This window comes from Perna viridis, chromosome 8 (assembly GCF_037379345.1).
Source record: "Perna viridis isolate PV_CMFRI_1.1 ecotype Kerala chromosome 8, ASM3737934v1, whole genome shotgun sequence".
Taxonomy (NCBI): domain Eukaryota; kingdom Metazoa; phylum Mollusca; class Bivalvia; order Mytilida; family Mytilidae; genus Perna; species Perna viridis.
The window spans coordinates 12382499-12397640 of record NC_142452.1 but is presented as its reverse complement, the minus strand read 5'-3'; the positions used below and the strand labels follow the sequence as shown (position 1 = coordinate 12397640).

Here is a 15142-nt window from a genome sequence, read left to right as displayed (position 1 = left end):
AGTGTAGTTTAGGTTACATCATTAAGCTTTCAAAGAAGGGCCACCTGAGCAACTGCCAAAAGCTGCAGAGGAATTCAGCTACTCTCCAGATTCCAATGCGGCCGATCATAAACTGACCAAATTGCAACGTTACGTGTCATCATGCAGCAGTCTATAGAATAATAATCACACCTCTACATCAACTTTGTGGACTTTAAGAAGGCCTTCGACATAGTTGACAGAAATACACTTTGGAAGGTACTAACACACTATGCAATCCATATTAAATAGTAAAGATTGTCCAAGGACTCCACAAAAACATCAAATGCCAAGTCATCCACAATTCAACACTCTCACCATCCTTCAGTGCACATACAAATTATGAATTTACTCATATATTGGTTCTCGCCTAATTGATCTTTTGGTGTGCTAAAAGTACGATGTACATGTATACAAGGTTAGCACTCTAGATTGGCCATGTATAATTAATTGTGACGTTCGCTGCTTCACTGCACTAGTCCAAGACTTTCTCGTGCTATCGCAGGGGAAACTTTCCGGTTTGCACGAGTTCCAGACTTTCTCGTGCTCTGTTATAATTTAGAAAAAAAGAAGCAGCTTCTCGTCCAACTCCTGGCTACAGAAAAGCCATGTCGTGTTTACGCCGAGTAAATTTCATCCAACCCTCACCAAAAATATGGGGGGTTGGGAGGATTTTTTATTAACTCCTTACCACAAATTTGCTAGCCTAATTTTAGCTATTTGATGTATAGACATATCATAGGTCCATAGGTACACCAGTTTCAGAATATAGCTTTAAAGAATGCATGTGTTTAAATGAAATACTAGTACTTGTAAGTTTATGTTTTTAAGGTAGAAATAAAAGGCGACAAAATTTTAAGCCTTACTCAAATATAATGGAACCGTCTGTGAGGTCATAACATCGGTACTCTGCACCATCAACTGTTTACATATCGATCATATCTTGATACGGATCGAAGCCGATGTAGGTCGTGGTACCACTAGAAACGTCATAAACAAATGAAGGTAATAATTTGGAAGTACCCAATATATACCCGAAGCAACTCACGCATAAGGCCTAATATAAAGCCAAAACAGATTGATTCAGGGACGTCAAACAGTGGTATAAGTAATAATGCTCTTGATTCGTTGGCCACATGGTTTCTTTCTTTTCTTTTTTTTTTGCCATTGCAAGGCTTTCACGTTTTATTTTCTGAACTTCTTTTGTGATATTATCTATTATATGCAATTGTAGTATCATGATATCCTTGTCTTTTAGCTTTTTTTTGGAATTTGGTAGAAAGGCATATTGTACTCTGAATTTTGAGATGACCACTATTCAGTAATTATACAAAAATCAAAACCTTGATATAATTATCTTTTGCACTTTTTGTTTCATATAAAATGCTAACTGCTTCTATTAGGCCAAAGTGAGGACAGTAAAATATTGTTTAATAGTACTTCTTGATAGTTTGAAAGTTTGTTTTTTTTTGTTTTGTTTTTGTTTTGTTTTTGTTTTGTTTTTTGTTTTTTTTATTTCAAATGCAATAACATATTTTTCAGTTGATAATGACACATTCAAATGTTTGCACTGTTGTTTAATCAAAACCTACATAAACATCTCTATTACTAATATGGATGACTATATATATTCTAATATGGAATCGGCCTTGTTAAAAAAAAATAGATAAGTTTTATGCGATTCAGAAGAATCATGGTTTGGCCAATAAAATTTAATACTTAATGTAGCTCAATTAATATAAAATGAAACATTATTTTGTAATAATGGCTTGCAATAAACTAATGGCCTCTTAATTTTAACTGTTTTGTTTTGATCTCTGAACGGAGGGAAACTGATACATCAATGAGACTATAATGACTAATCGATACATAAATATACTCAGTGTCATTTGCAAATGCGTTTAGTTGGTAATAAATGACTTTTAAGCGTGCTTTGTCAATTTTAAGCTTTGAGATATGTTAAGCAACTATTCTATTTTAAGGCAATTTTTAAAATGAGATATTGCAAATTTGATCAAGTGGTCAATTAACACCGAAGTATATCAAGAACTTGTGGTATTTTTTTATGTTTTAGGTTGATATCTATGCTTTAAATTATCTAATGTATTTAATAAAGGAGTTGAATTACAAAAGCGTATATATTTCTGGGAATCAGTTATGTTGTATCGTTAACAGTTGTCAAAAAATATCTAATGAAATATGTTAAAGTAATCAAGGGAACCAAGGTTATAGCGGTAATCAAAAGAATGTAATCCAGGGACAAAGACCAGACATGGAAAACAGACATACACAACAAAGAACATAACGTAACTAAAGTAACAAAAGCAAATGAGCAACTCGGACTCCACTAAAAACTGGAAGCATGGACCAGGTGCACCGGTAGGGTAAGCGTCCTCTGCTTTTCTAGAAACACCCGCCGAGTTGCTCATAAAAAGCCAAGTCCGGGGTAGAATGTTACAAATGTATACCATAAAATATATCTTTGTAGTGCGCATGTTTCGTTTTATGTTAATGTTTAAATTCAATAATCATATCTGGCGGCATGACAAACAAACTGAACTGTTTTATTGAAAAAAAAATAGAAAACAAAACAAAACTGTCTATTTTTCAGTTGTTGTGGTCACAAATATTTTTGCAGAAAGAAGTCATTTATTGCCCTTCAAACATTCTTAGTTAAACTTAAATATATCAGAATCATTCATCTTTGTTCACTTTAAGCACTTAATAGCACAATAAACCAAACTACATATGGTTTCTACTAGGCGATTGTAAAGGGGGTGTGGTCAAATGTTGAATTTTGTCTTATTTTTTTTTCAAATGGTTAGCAACTTTTTATACCCTCAGATTGAAGAGAAAAATATTGGCTTTCTATTGGTGCAACTAGTAAATAGAAAAGTTGTTTGTTTTACCTTGATGGAAATAAAATGTGTCAAACCCTGAAACTTATAAATGACCTCCTGGTTTACTTTAAGACCCAGGTTTCCATGACAACACTGCATAAATGTATTGACAAACAGGCGCATTTGTACATGTATTTCTAATGTGATTATCTTGCAGCCTTTATAGGTCTGTTAATCCCTGGGAAGGGGTCGTTATCGGGGCCATGGATTATATATATTGTATCTTGGCCATAATAGTCAAATCTTCCGATTTAATTCATTGTTTTGTAAGCTTGCTGTCAGCCATGATGTTGTGTTTCCCAAATCTTATAATATACAATAATATAATCTAAAATGAAAACTGTTGTAGACATTCTTTAATTTCTATGTTTGATATGGTTCGTTACAACTCTTGTTAATACTATAATTATAGCAGAAAAACAACAAATAAAAACAAAAAAATGGGCGACTTTCTAATGATAACTCATCTTATTATATTTCAACAAGTTAGAATTGACAACATTAAGTAATAATGACATCGTGTAACCCATGATTTTTTAACTTGATAAAACATTCCTGTTTTCAGCCTTTCCACTAAATCTACCATGAATCTTTCAATGTAAGTAATTAGCATTCAAATTAATATATCCAAGCATATGTTAATTTCTTTTTCAAACGTAATAACACAAGCATAACTTAGGGTCGGGATTTATTACTATTATTATTACTATTTGGTTAAAAAAGAAATACGAAATCATGTGTTTAACAGCAAATATTGCACTTATACTTTCCAAAGTTTCTATTATCTTCCCCGTATCAATATGATCAAATTGATACAGGGAAGATAATAGAAACATATAGAAGGGTCTGAAAAATTCCCAACGATGTTACAACTGTCAAATTTGCGATGCAAATATTTGATCGTTCCCTCCGCGGGACTCGAACTCGTACCGCTGTGACATCTATGCCAACACCGCCTGCACAAAGTCAAGCGCCCTGGGCCACTCGGTCAGCAAGGCTATATTAAAATATAGCTATCGCTGGCCGGGTCATTCCTCCTCGTAGGATTAATCTAGGGTTGTAACTTAGTACACGATGTATGGTAGTACGGGACAGTTCATGTAGGTGTTATTATTGTAGGAGGAAGAGAAAAAATACGGTTTTTTACCCTTTGATATATCTTGTATAAACGTTTTCTTAAAATTATACGAATCTATATTGATTAATGCAACGATTTAAATGAAACATAATTTTTTGTCAGTTTTGATACAATTTTAGGGAGCCACGCATGTTTTGTTTTCTTCGTACAAAAAATTATAATACATGCTGAGTGATGATTATCTTAGTTTCTAATCCATACTTGCATACTAAGTATAAGTTTGTCCATCCTTTGATGAAACTTAATTCACATTGTATATTAGTTAAACTCTGAATATATTTTAAAAGCATTTTTAAAGACCTGTACCAAATCACGTGTGCGGTTATTTTGTATTTCAGTATGACAGAAATAAATCCTTACCTACGTCACAATCACATGGTTAATTGATAGTAGAGGACATTCAAGCCGTGAAGGTCAGTAGGTGGAATGCGACTTAAATATCGATAATCTGTTGTTTTTTTTTTTAAACATATTTAGTTCGTTTTTATGTGTTTTCGTTTACAATGTTAGAAATTATAAATTGAAAAATGGGTTATTTTTACTTCGATATGTTTTGTTCTAACTTTCGTCATTTGTTTACAAATCGTCGTTCTGAATTATGACCTATGCATTTCTCCAAGGCGGGTGGTAAAAAGGTAAATGGAATTTGATGTACACATTTCCAATCATTTTTAAAATTTGATATGATTCTTAGTACTCGTATTTATTGAGAAATGAAAATATATCAATGATAGCCATAAAAGATCTCGATAAACAATCAGCTTGTAGCATATATTGTTCCTGGATTGGCCAAGTTCGATAAACGTTGGATTTGTTTGTTTGTTTGTTGGGGTTTAACGTCCGAGCAGCAATATTTCAGCTATATTCAGACAATGAACATGAAATTGATGATAAAATGAACATGAAATGATGATGAAATGAAAAAGGGATGGGACACAAGGACAATGGGGTCGACAAATTTTGATTGCCACTGGAAATTGGGAGAGGTGGGTAGGGTTGGGCAATTTAGCCTCCTGTGGCGGAGCCCTATGGCTCCTACTCCGGGAGAATACCACAGTAGGGTTCTTTAACGTACGAGGAACGTGGCATCTTTCCCAACACGGTGCACCACTATGGTTTGCGGTCAGGTTTTCCGTATTATAGCCTGACAACTCCAGCATGTAACCCGCCTGGGGTACCCCATTCCACCACCTGGGGCACACATCCCAGTTGCTCTGTGGGCAGAGCGCCCTAGCCCCCGGCTAGGGTTCTGAGCACTATTTAGTCGCTTTTTACGACAAGCTTAGCGCTGCTGCAGGCCTATTCTTTTAACACCCGGACCTGTACGGGCGATAAACGTTGGAATCTTGCCTGTGATCACAATCTGCTTACTGAAACACTGCGTTACACACACATACGTACAGTACACTATGCAAGTTTCTAAAATATATTGATGTACACAATCGTAAGTGTCATCTGATCCCGAAATCAAGTTTTTAATTTTTCCATATTCTTAAGTTCCAGTCTTTATAAACATTGAAGTCCCGATTTCCGAAAACAGATCTAGATTAGCCCCGAAACAGTAAGTACAATATCTATGAACGCCACACAAACTGGTCTCTGATACCAACATCATTTCTATGATGTTAGATGTAGATAATATGGCATTTTCATATTGGCTTAGTTGTGGGCCCAAGGCTGGTACATGTAAGCCATATTGGCCTGAGGCAACGCCTCATCGTGTGTTTACATTTCCACATTTTTTTCTTTTATAAATAAGCCAAAATAAGGTAAATGTTCCTAAGTATTCTGAACGTTTTACATAAGGTTGGTAGTTTATCAAATTTAAGAAAGCAAATGACATTAGATACAACATCTTAAATGTTATTTCTCGATATGAAATTTTTTTTATCTTTAACCGCCTGCAAAATTGATGAAAATTGAATAGATGTCTTAATAAAACCTGTTCACTTCCATGATAACATGCATAGGGCGAAGTGTTGCCTTTTACATTTTCTGACAATCTGTTTATAAAAATATATGAAACATTAGTTCATATCTTATGTAAATGTGGTGATCATTTTGACAAAGTCCCTTGCTTTGTTGTGAAAGTATAAGTTTTACTGTAATTCATTTTGTCAAAAAAGTAACAAAAGAGAACGGAAAAACTCCTAATAAGTGGTTCACGATCTTTAGCGCAGTCCATTCAGGAACAGGCTGAAGTACTTTACTTACTGTATATAATCGATCTGTTTTACGTTTATTTTCTCTCTTGACAGTGTAACGAGACCCATAAAAGGCAGTATATTCTTCCATGAATTTTTCTTATCTTATTTCTCCTAACAAACGAAATCTGGTATTCCTAACCTTAAAAAACATCAATCACGATTCTCGTTATTTTTCTCTAAATGTTGGTGTCAAGATTTCCTGAATTGAATGATAAAGCTGATCCCGCGAGTCCCACAAATAGATCCACCCCTCTTAATATAAAAGAGAAAAGATTTAATTGTGTCGGAACCTTTGAAAGGTTACAGAAATTACAATGTAGGTATACAATGTACGCACGACTATATGTATCAGTATCGTTGCTTACCGATTTTGACCTAATTTTTATGACTGAAGTTAAGTCAAGTATGTTGTTTTTACCAGACTGGACACTATCAAATCGGAAGTACATGTTTATCGACAATGGCGTCACCAACAAAAGGAACTTCACTGACATCATCCCCAGGGTCTATCGACAGTGGATTGGAATCATCAGTAGGTTCAGATAACGATACGTCTGGCGATGGCAAGTCTGTCAAAAAGTGGGGTAATTGTCCACCGGATGCTAACTATCTACCACCATGTAGAGTATGTGGCGCGAAGGCTTCTGGTCTTCATTATGGAGCGAATACATGTGAACCCTGCAAGGTTTGTTTAATGTATTGTAACTTATTTCTTAACGTCTCCCAACTTGATACTGTCATGACCCTTTTTGTTTGCTATGTTATTAATTCGTTTGTACTTAGGATAATTCATTTTGCACAACAGATTTAAACCTTTACGGACATTTGTTGGTAAGACGCTGTCCTCGTCCGTGTCGTTGTATAGTCTTTAGATGCTTGGCTTTTGTGCAATAATTCATTGATGGATCTGATAAAACTAAACCATAAGGTTCCATACTACAAAAGTAAAGATGTTATTTGTTTTTTGTTGTTGTTGTTTTTTTTTTTTGGTGGTTGGAGGAGGGGTTACATTAAGTGCTAAAAGGGCAAAACAAAACTCAAAACAAAACCACTTTTTGATAGATGTCAACGAAATTATACCACAAGGTTTCATACCACAAAAGAAAGATTCTGATAGTTTTGAGAGGTTATTTATTACTTTTGTGTAGGATTTAACGGCTGAAGAGGGTCAACGGCAATGATGGGTGAATAGTCGATTTTGTAAGCTAATAAGTGTGAAATTGTACCCCAAGGTTCCGTTCCTTGTTTTGTTGCGATTACTTACAATGCAGTCAGTTCATATACTTGTATATCTATTACTGCACTTTTACCGCACTAAGTCAGTCATGAATCTCTTAGTGTTGAAGTATTTTATTTCCACAGTAATGTACATATTGCGTTCAAACACTGATTTTCAAGTCAATTAGGATAAACAACACCACATTGTACATGTATGTGTAACCAAAATCTCTATACAATATATCATATTTATTATCTCCCAAGATGTCTCGTGTATTGTCCACCTCTATTGGGTTTAACAGAACAATCTCACATTATAAAAAAAAACATATATTTGCGTCTTTAAATTGAATGATTCTAGAAGACACTCATTTCAATAGTAGGAATAGAATTTCACAAGTGGGGGAAAGTGTAAATAATGTATGGTTTAATGTTCACATTTATTAATACTGTAAGAAGTTTAAACCTTTGTACAATGCATTTTATAGTTTTTAATGTATTATTTACCCGTCATTATGACTGTAATTTTGTGTAACTATTCTATTTCATAAATTATTATTACAAAGAATTGTTTACATTCAATTGACATTGGATAGAAATTGTCCTAGAATTGTTTGTAAAGCGCTCTAATTTTTTTTCCAAACGATAATCATTCTAAAGCTAAAAAAGTTATATGTACAATATAAATTGTCCACCAATACACCTCAGTGAAGATAGAAAGTGAAATGTTTATGTTAATTTTCTGCTATTAGGGTTTTTTTCGTCGCTGCATTGTTAAACTGAAGAAGAAAGAAGAATATAAATGTGCCAAAGATGGGAATTGTACTTTAGGAAAGAAGAGAATGTCATGTTCCTACTGTAGATATCAGAAATGCCTGCAGGTTGGCATGTCTCATGATGGTGAGAATTTAATTACTGTTTTCTAACTGTAGATTATAAGTTATAAACAGTTGTTCGTATTCTGTATTAAGTGGACAAATCCTTATCATTCACATTTCCTGCTTCCCACAAGCAAATAAAATCTTGTAAATTATGATATTTATTTCTTTTTTAAATTGTTTTTAAATGTTACTTGAGTATATAGGGGCAACTTTTTCGTTTTACCTGTGTATAATGATGTTTTTGGGCCAGCTGCAGTCTGCACTGTGATGTGAGGATTTCCTCGTAGTTCATTGAAGACTAATATTTGGCCTTGGTCTGACATTTTCATCCCGGTGAGGTTGTTGTCTTTTTCACATATACCCCATACCTTTTATCATTATATTCTACTAATATTACCAGAACGACTTAACATGTGTGATATTAAAAAATTATGAATGCATTAAAATTAAATTTAAACCTTTTTTTATCAAACTAATTTAAACTAACATCCCAATCTTAAAGTATCATTTGCTTATTACCTCAAAAGCTTCTAGTTGTCGTATTTTAACTTGTTTAATGCCACCAGTTTGACTCGAACTTTGGATTGAAAGAAGGATTATCAATTTTAAGTAAGTGTAAAATGTCAGTTTTTAGTATTAAATTGATTTCTATACTCCGCCACATGAAGTGGCGAGTTATTGTGTGATACCGTCTGAGCAGTTGCGTGTCCATCTGTCCATCCACCTGTCTGTCCGACCCCTGACGAGGAACCAGTTTATAACTTTGGAACAAATTAATTATTTTTGGAACTTTGGCATTGTTTAGTTCCATAAAATACAGCTTAAGTTCAATTTTCAGCAAATTCAAAATATACAGTTTTTGATTTAGGCCATTTTGAGCTTTTTCACCATTACGTGGCATGGTATCACTTAACGTTCCATTAGTGCCCTATTTTTTTAACTTGTAGCTATAAAAATTGGACGCTACACACATGAAAAACGTGCCAGAGATATTACAGAATTGAAGTCAAAAGAACAAATTCAGGAAACATCCAAAAATGACAAAGAAAGTTATACTGATATACACGTTGATGAACCTGAGGTTAACCAGTTAATAGAAAACTTGATAGAAATTCAAGAAGAATTTAATCATGATTTCCGCCTATTATTTGATTCCGATAGATTACTAGAGATTCAGAGATCTATTTATGTGAGTACTGATTCACTTATCAAGAAAACAAGGAATGTGTAGTTTATGGTAACCATTAATTCCGGGGCTTATTTTCCAGAGGCCACGTGTGTATAGTGGCGAGACCTCTGATGTACAAAAGAATGTCAAGCCTACGAGACAAAATGAGAAAATCAATTGTCTCCAATCACGTGTTATAAATGACCAATGTTCGCTACTGCAACTTATTATAGTTATAGAATATGATAAAATTCTTCTTAGTTTTCCGGATTTGTTTGAGTCATAATTGCATATTTTTCAAAAGGTGCATATCACATTTTATGTCCACATTAAGCTGACTCTGGAACATTGATCTTACAGTTAGGATATAACCTACTTTTAAAAGTGTCAGTCTGCATAAGAATCAAGCAGTTGGTGAAACCTTGTATGGAAAATCTCACCATTTTGAAAGTTTTATTTGACCATTTTCACCATCAGAAGCAAGGAAAGGAAGACAATATTTTCCTTGTCACTTTGGTAAATTGAGTTCTAATTTCATTAAGATGCACTAAAAATGAATATAAAGGACAGATAACTCTCCCACTCTCTCAAAAACCCAATTCTTTTGTAAATTTTCTGAACAAATCCAGTAATTCAAAGATCAAATAATGCATTTTTTTCAAATTAGAAAAATCTTCGTTGGTTCAAATCATTCATTCCGATCGGTGGGTTTTTGACATACACGTTTGTGATTTTTCCCATTTTGCCGGATTCTTATAAATACTTGTACACACTTAAACAGTTTCCCAGTCTTGTTATCAAATAAGAATATACTGAAATTCAATCGGTTCATGGAAACACTACTTTATGAATTACATTATGATTCTGTGTCAGAAAGGAGACCCGGATGAATGAAAGTATTTTAGGAGGAGAGATCAGTTAAAAATATACTTAAAAATCTATTCAAATATGAGCGAACAACTTAATATATTAAAAATATAAATGAATGTTTTCACTATTCAAGTTCCTATGTGTTCTATGTATGCCATTATCAACTATTTATCTTATTTGCCAAGTGCAACACACTATACAAAAGTTCAATCATACATTCTATATCTCAACGCTCTTCACAGACCCTATTCTCCTTCAGTAGAAATATCTCGCATAAAAGAATCATCTATGATTCAATCATTTTCAATATTCTCATTTTTAAATAGGAGATGCGCCAAGAAAAAGAAAAGATATTTGGATCTCTAGACAAAATACCATCTAAAGTTTATCAGGAATTTTACGAGGCCACTGGAATAGACATAGATAACCGTCAGGAGAGAATGGATAATATCGCCAACCGTATAGAGAGAAATATCCATGTAATGGTCAAGTTTGCACGTGCGTTACCCGGATTTTGTGAAATACAAACTGCTGATCAAGTAGCTCTACTTAAAGGTATTGGAATTGATGCCAACCTAGTATATGAATGTCATTGTTTTCATCAAAATGCCTGAACCAAGTCAGGACCATTGTAGCGGATTCAAATTTTCCGGTTTTTACCCCATGGTTTTTATCCCGATATTGCCATTTGTTACACAGATTTTCCGCTTGAATATTGCCTAGATTTGATCAGTTCGTAATTTTGTTAATATCCTTTCTCAGACAAAAATAGTTTTAGGATGTTGGCGGATATACATGTATGTAAGAATAACAAGGATTCCAAAGGGTTGTGAAATATTTTAAGATCTTTCATGCTAGATCAATATAAGAAGAAAAATATATGGGTCAGTGTGCTAATTTTTTAAAGATATATTTATTTGAAATTTTGCGGGTAAGGGATTTCTTTAGATTTTCTATAGGTTCTGTCTTAGTAGGTTTGAGCTTTCAAAAATACTGAAGAAATAACAAAGATTTCCAAAAAAAAGTTCTCAAGTAACATTTTAAGGTGTGATAATTGAAATTATGAAAAGAAAAGTGGGGGTCACTGGGCAAAAAAAATATTTAAATGCTATGGAATGTATAAAGAGTAATCAAGGGAACCAAGGTTATAGCAGTAATCAAAAGAATGTAATCCAGGGACAAAAACCAGACATGGAAAAAAGACATACACAACAAAGAACATAAAGTAACTAAAATTATACATACAAAGTAACGAAAGTAAATGAGCAACTCGGACTCCACTAAAAACTGAAATAAGACACAGAAACCAGAGGAGTCTGAAAATCTGACTGAACATGATCAGCAGACATCCTTAAAGGCAGCATAAAAATGACTGTCAACAATCAAAGTAATAATAAATAGGGACGGGGCGTCAGCGTCGTCATACATGTACATGTATATCTTATGGCAGAAAATCATTCTGTCAGAAATGACGCCTGCAGTTACAAATGTAGGATGTGACTGTTTGAAATTTTACTCCAGACACTTATCATGTGCTATAGGAAGTCTCGCATATTCCTTTTGATCGCGATATCAACGGTGTAACAACATAAGCGTGCACTATCAATAAAGTTAAATGCTATTTTTTTATTAAAATAACTCCATCCCTCATAGGCAAAGCTTGAAATCTTATTAAACAAAAATTATTTTATTCGGATGTGAAAAGAAATATCTCAGTTGAATAGGGGAATGTCAAACCTTAATTGAAGTTTTTTTACGATCTCAGATGCTGGGAATCAGTCACTAGTTTATATGATGATATTCTCAATGGAACTGAGAGAACAAAAAAACAAACAGTTACTATCCTTCAATGTATGTTCATTTTTAGCAACTGTTAGTTTGTCTTTCAATATATATACATTTTTAGCTAACTATCACGAATATTGGTTCTTGGAGTTCCATCGGAGGGTAAATACAGAGTTAGAAGTAGTAGCTATATGTTCAGAACGAGAAAAACTTGGGACTCATCGTAAAGACATGGGCACTGTATTCCATACTTCAAGTGATACTGCTGAGAAGAACATTGACTTTATGTTTGAGAGCGCTGCTAGGATACAGAAAACACAACTAACAGCTGAGGAAATTACCTTAGCTCGGGCTATTTCTCTCACGTCGGCAGGTATGTGTTCTTTGATATGCACTTGATGTTTTTTTTAATATTTTATATGAATTGAACGGCGCTTTATAGCGCTCAGCCATATATGTTTAGGAACGTAGCGCCTTGTACGGCAGGTACGGCTAGCGCCTTCCAATGATTTCCGTTGGTATGGCATACCGTGCCAAAAGTTTTTGTCAAAAATTTAAACAGAAGGGAAGGGTATTTTACGACTGCCCCAGACCCCCACCCAACAAAGCGTTATTCTCGCCATACCAATATCTAGATTTGGATGTCGCCACTTTTTGTATATTTTTATGGATAAATGAAGCATGAATAAAATGTGAATACAAACAGCTTGCAAAATGTTTAAGTGAATTTAGTAGCAAGCTTTGTAAGAATCGTGCAAATTCTGTAATATGTGATACACCTAAAAAAAGGCTACATATTTTTGTATTTGTTATTTAGCTAAATAGCATTAATGATACAAATCTGTTTCAGACCGAGCTATTCTTCAAGACCGCGAGAAAGTTGAGAAAGTTCAGTGGCACTTCGTCAACTGCTTACGATATATCTGTAAAAGAACGCACAAAAACCCTAATGAAAGATTATGGAAAATCTTTGATACATTGACACAACTGCGTAGTATATCGGACAGGGGAAAAGACGTGGACAGCATTAAAGCTCAATGGCCTGTCATGAAAAATCACCCTCTTGTGTTAGAACTATTTGCCGAAAATATCAAGTCCACGTGAATATATACCAACAAGAGAGAAAGACATGACAACCTTCTGATTTTTTTTGGTATTTTGATTTAGAAGTTAATTGTTTTTTTTTGTTTATCACTTTTACAGTATCATGTTTAAGTTAAACAAGCACATGACAAAATATAGATGAGATAATTCCTACTGTGGTAAATCTCTCCACCTCCACAAAAAATATAATAGTCTTGTTTCCTGCTACCAGCAAGAAAAAACAGGATAGGTAAGGAAGTTTTAAAAACAGGCAGGGTAGCAGGAAACAGACATATTATTTTTTTGCCCTTACATTATTGTAAGATCATTTTAACTACTTTTTAGGTTCAGATAGCCATTAGGTCTATAGTGAATCTTAACTCAATCATCAGTACAATTTAGGTTCAGGTATCCATTAGGTATATAGTGATTGAATCTTAACTCAATCATCAGTACAATATAGGTTCAGATAGCCATTAGGTCTATAGTGAATCTTAACTCAATCATCAGTACATTGTAGCGGTTTCTTTTTACATGGTACAATTTTAAAATGAATTACGCTTCATGTTCAGATATTTTAATGCACTTGAACTGCAAGAACAAAATGAAGGTTGTATTCGTTTTTTTTTCTTTTCAGTTTGTTTTTTTAAATAATCAAGTAATATACTGGTATGATCTTAATTTTATAGCTCACCTGGCCATCACTGTTTGTCCGTCGTCGTCGTCGTCTGTAAACTTTTTGAAACATCTTCTTTTCTGAAACCACAAAAAAGATTGTAACCAACCTTTGCATGAATCTTTCTTCGGGTATTTTTAACAATCCTTGGGTGAGGACTTTTGATCTGGCAAAAAACGTGACCACCGTTAATACAAATAGAGCATAGGGATCAAATTGAAAAATTATGCAAATAACTCAAAAACAGTTCGGTTACATTGTAAGCTAAGTTATGGTAGGGGTTAAATTGTTCAGCATGATGGGATGGACCTATACCGAAATTTTCAGAAAGAGCCGTTGACAAATGAATGAGTTATGGGTCCTGAAATGGCTTTTCCCCGAATTTTACATTTCCAACTTTGAAAATCTTCTCTTCTGAAACTACTCAATGGATTAAAACAAAAGTTTGTTATTTAGAATATGTTTAACAATATATGTGTGGGGGTTTTTGATTTTGTAATAAATATTGCCACCGTTTCTAAAAATAGACCATTGTTAGGGGTCAAATTGCAGAATTATACAAATAACTCAAAAACAGTTGGGTTTAGCTAAAATCTAGCATGGATTAAAATTGTTCAGCATGATGGGATTATCTACATGTATGCCGAAATTTTAAGAAAAATCCCTTGAGAGGTGAATGAGTTATGGGTCCAGAAATAGATTTTTTAATAAATCTCCTCTAAGGTACTTGTAGGATGGATTATAACCAAACATTGATTTGCATGAATGTTTGATAGGATATCCTTATCATTTTTTATCAGTCGAAAACATGGCCGCCACTTAAAAAAATCGACGACTTATTGAAATTTCGTAAAAACCAAATGGTTTAGACTAATTTTCTAGGGGGAATTGATCAGCATAGTTAAAACGACCTATGCCGAAATTGTTATAAAGATATTTGCTCAATGTTGGAGTTATTGCATTGTACGATGCTCTGTATTGATTAAATGGTTCGTGTGACAATGGTGCGGAAAGGTCAAGAGTCCTGCTTTAGAAAGCATATAAAGGCTATTTTTGACCAGGTGAGCTAAAGCCTCTAATTGAGATTCAAAAGAACCTTTCATATCAGTAGAGTTTGAAAGATGGTACAAAAGACTATCACTTACGGTGTATTTATTTTTCAATAACAATAAAGAATCCTTCCCTCAATCACTTGTAT

At 33.9% G+C, this 15142-nt stretch overlaps 1 protein-coding gene across 3 annotated transcripts; it reads left to right on the top strand.

The window, feature by feature from the left end:
* The first annotated feature begins 4358 nt into the window (after positions 1-4358).
* LOC148609365 (nuclear receptor ROR-alpha-like) lies at positions 4359-15132 on the top strand. 3 transcript variants are annotated; one of them, XM_088596393.1, is made up of 8 exons: positions 4429-4469; positions 5554-5617; positions 6685-6948; positions 8234-8381; positions 9310-9551; positions 10727-10955; positions 12307-12558; positions 13036-15132. In XM_088596393.1, exons 3-8 carry the CDS (start codon positions 6724-6726, stop codon positions 13287-13289), a joined length of 1350 nt encoding a protein of 449 aa, XP_088452519.1. In that variant the 5' UTR covers positions 4429-4469; positions 5554-5617; positions 6685-6723; the 3' UTR covers positions 13290-15132. The 3 variants fall into 3 exon arrangements, with proteins under 3 accessions (XP_088452518.1, XP_088452519.1, XP_088452517.1); XM_088596392.1 differs by lacking the exon at positions 5554-5617 and having other exon boundaries at positions 4359-4469; XM_088596391.1 differs by lacking the exons at positions 4429-4469; positions 5554-5617 and adding an exon at positions 4555-4691.
* Positions 15133-15142: the final 10 nt, after the last annotated feature.

Bases quoted from the DNA above. Each gene is read 5' to 3' on its own strand.
- LOC148609365 (XM_088596391.1), top strand. From the start codon at position 4,662: ATGCATTTCTCCAAGGCGGGTGGTAAAAAG. The intron at 6,949-8,233 runs GTTTGTTTAATG...TTCTGCTATTAG, and splicing joins ATACATGTGAACCCTGCAAG to GGTTTTTTTCGTCGCTGCAT. The intron at 8,382-9,309 runs GTGAGAATTTAA...TTTAACTTGTAG, and splicing joins GGTTGGCATGTCTCATGATG to CTATAAAAATTGGACGCTAC.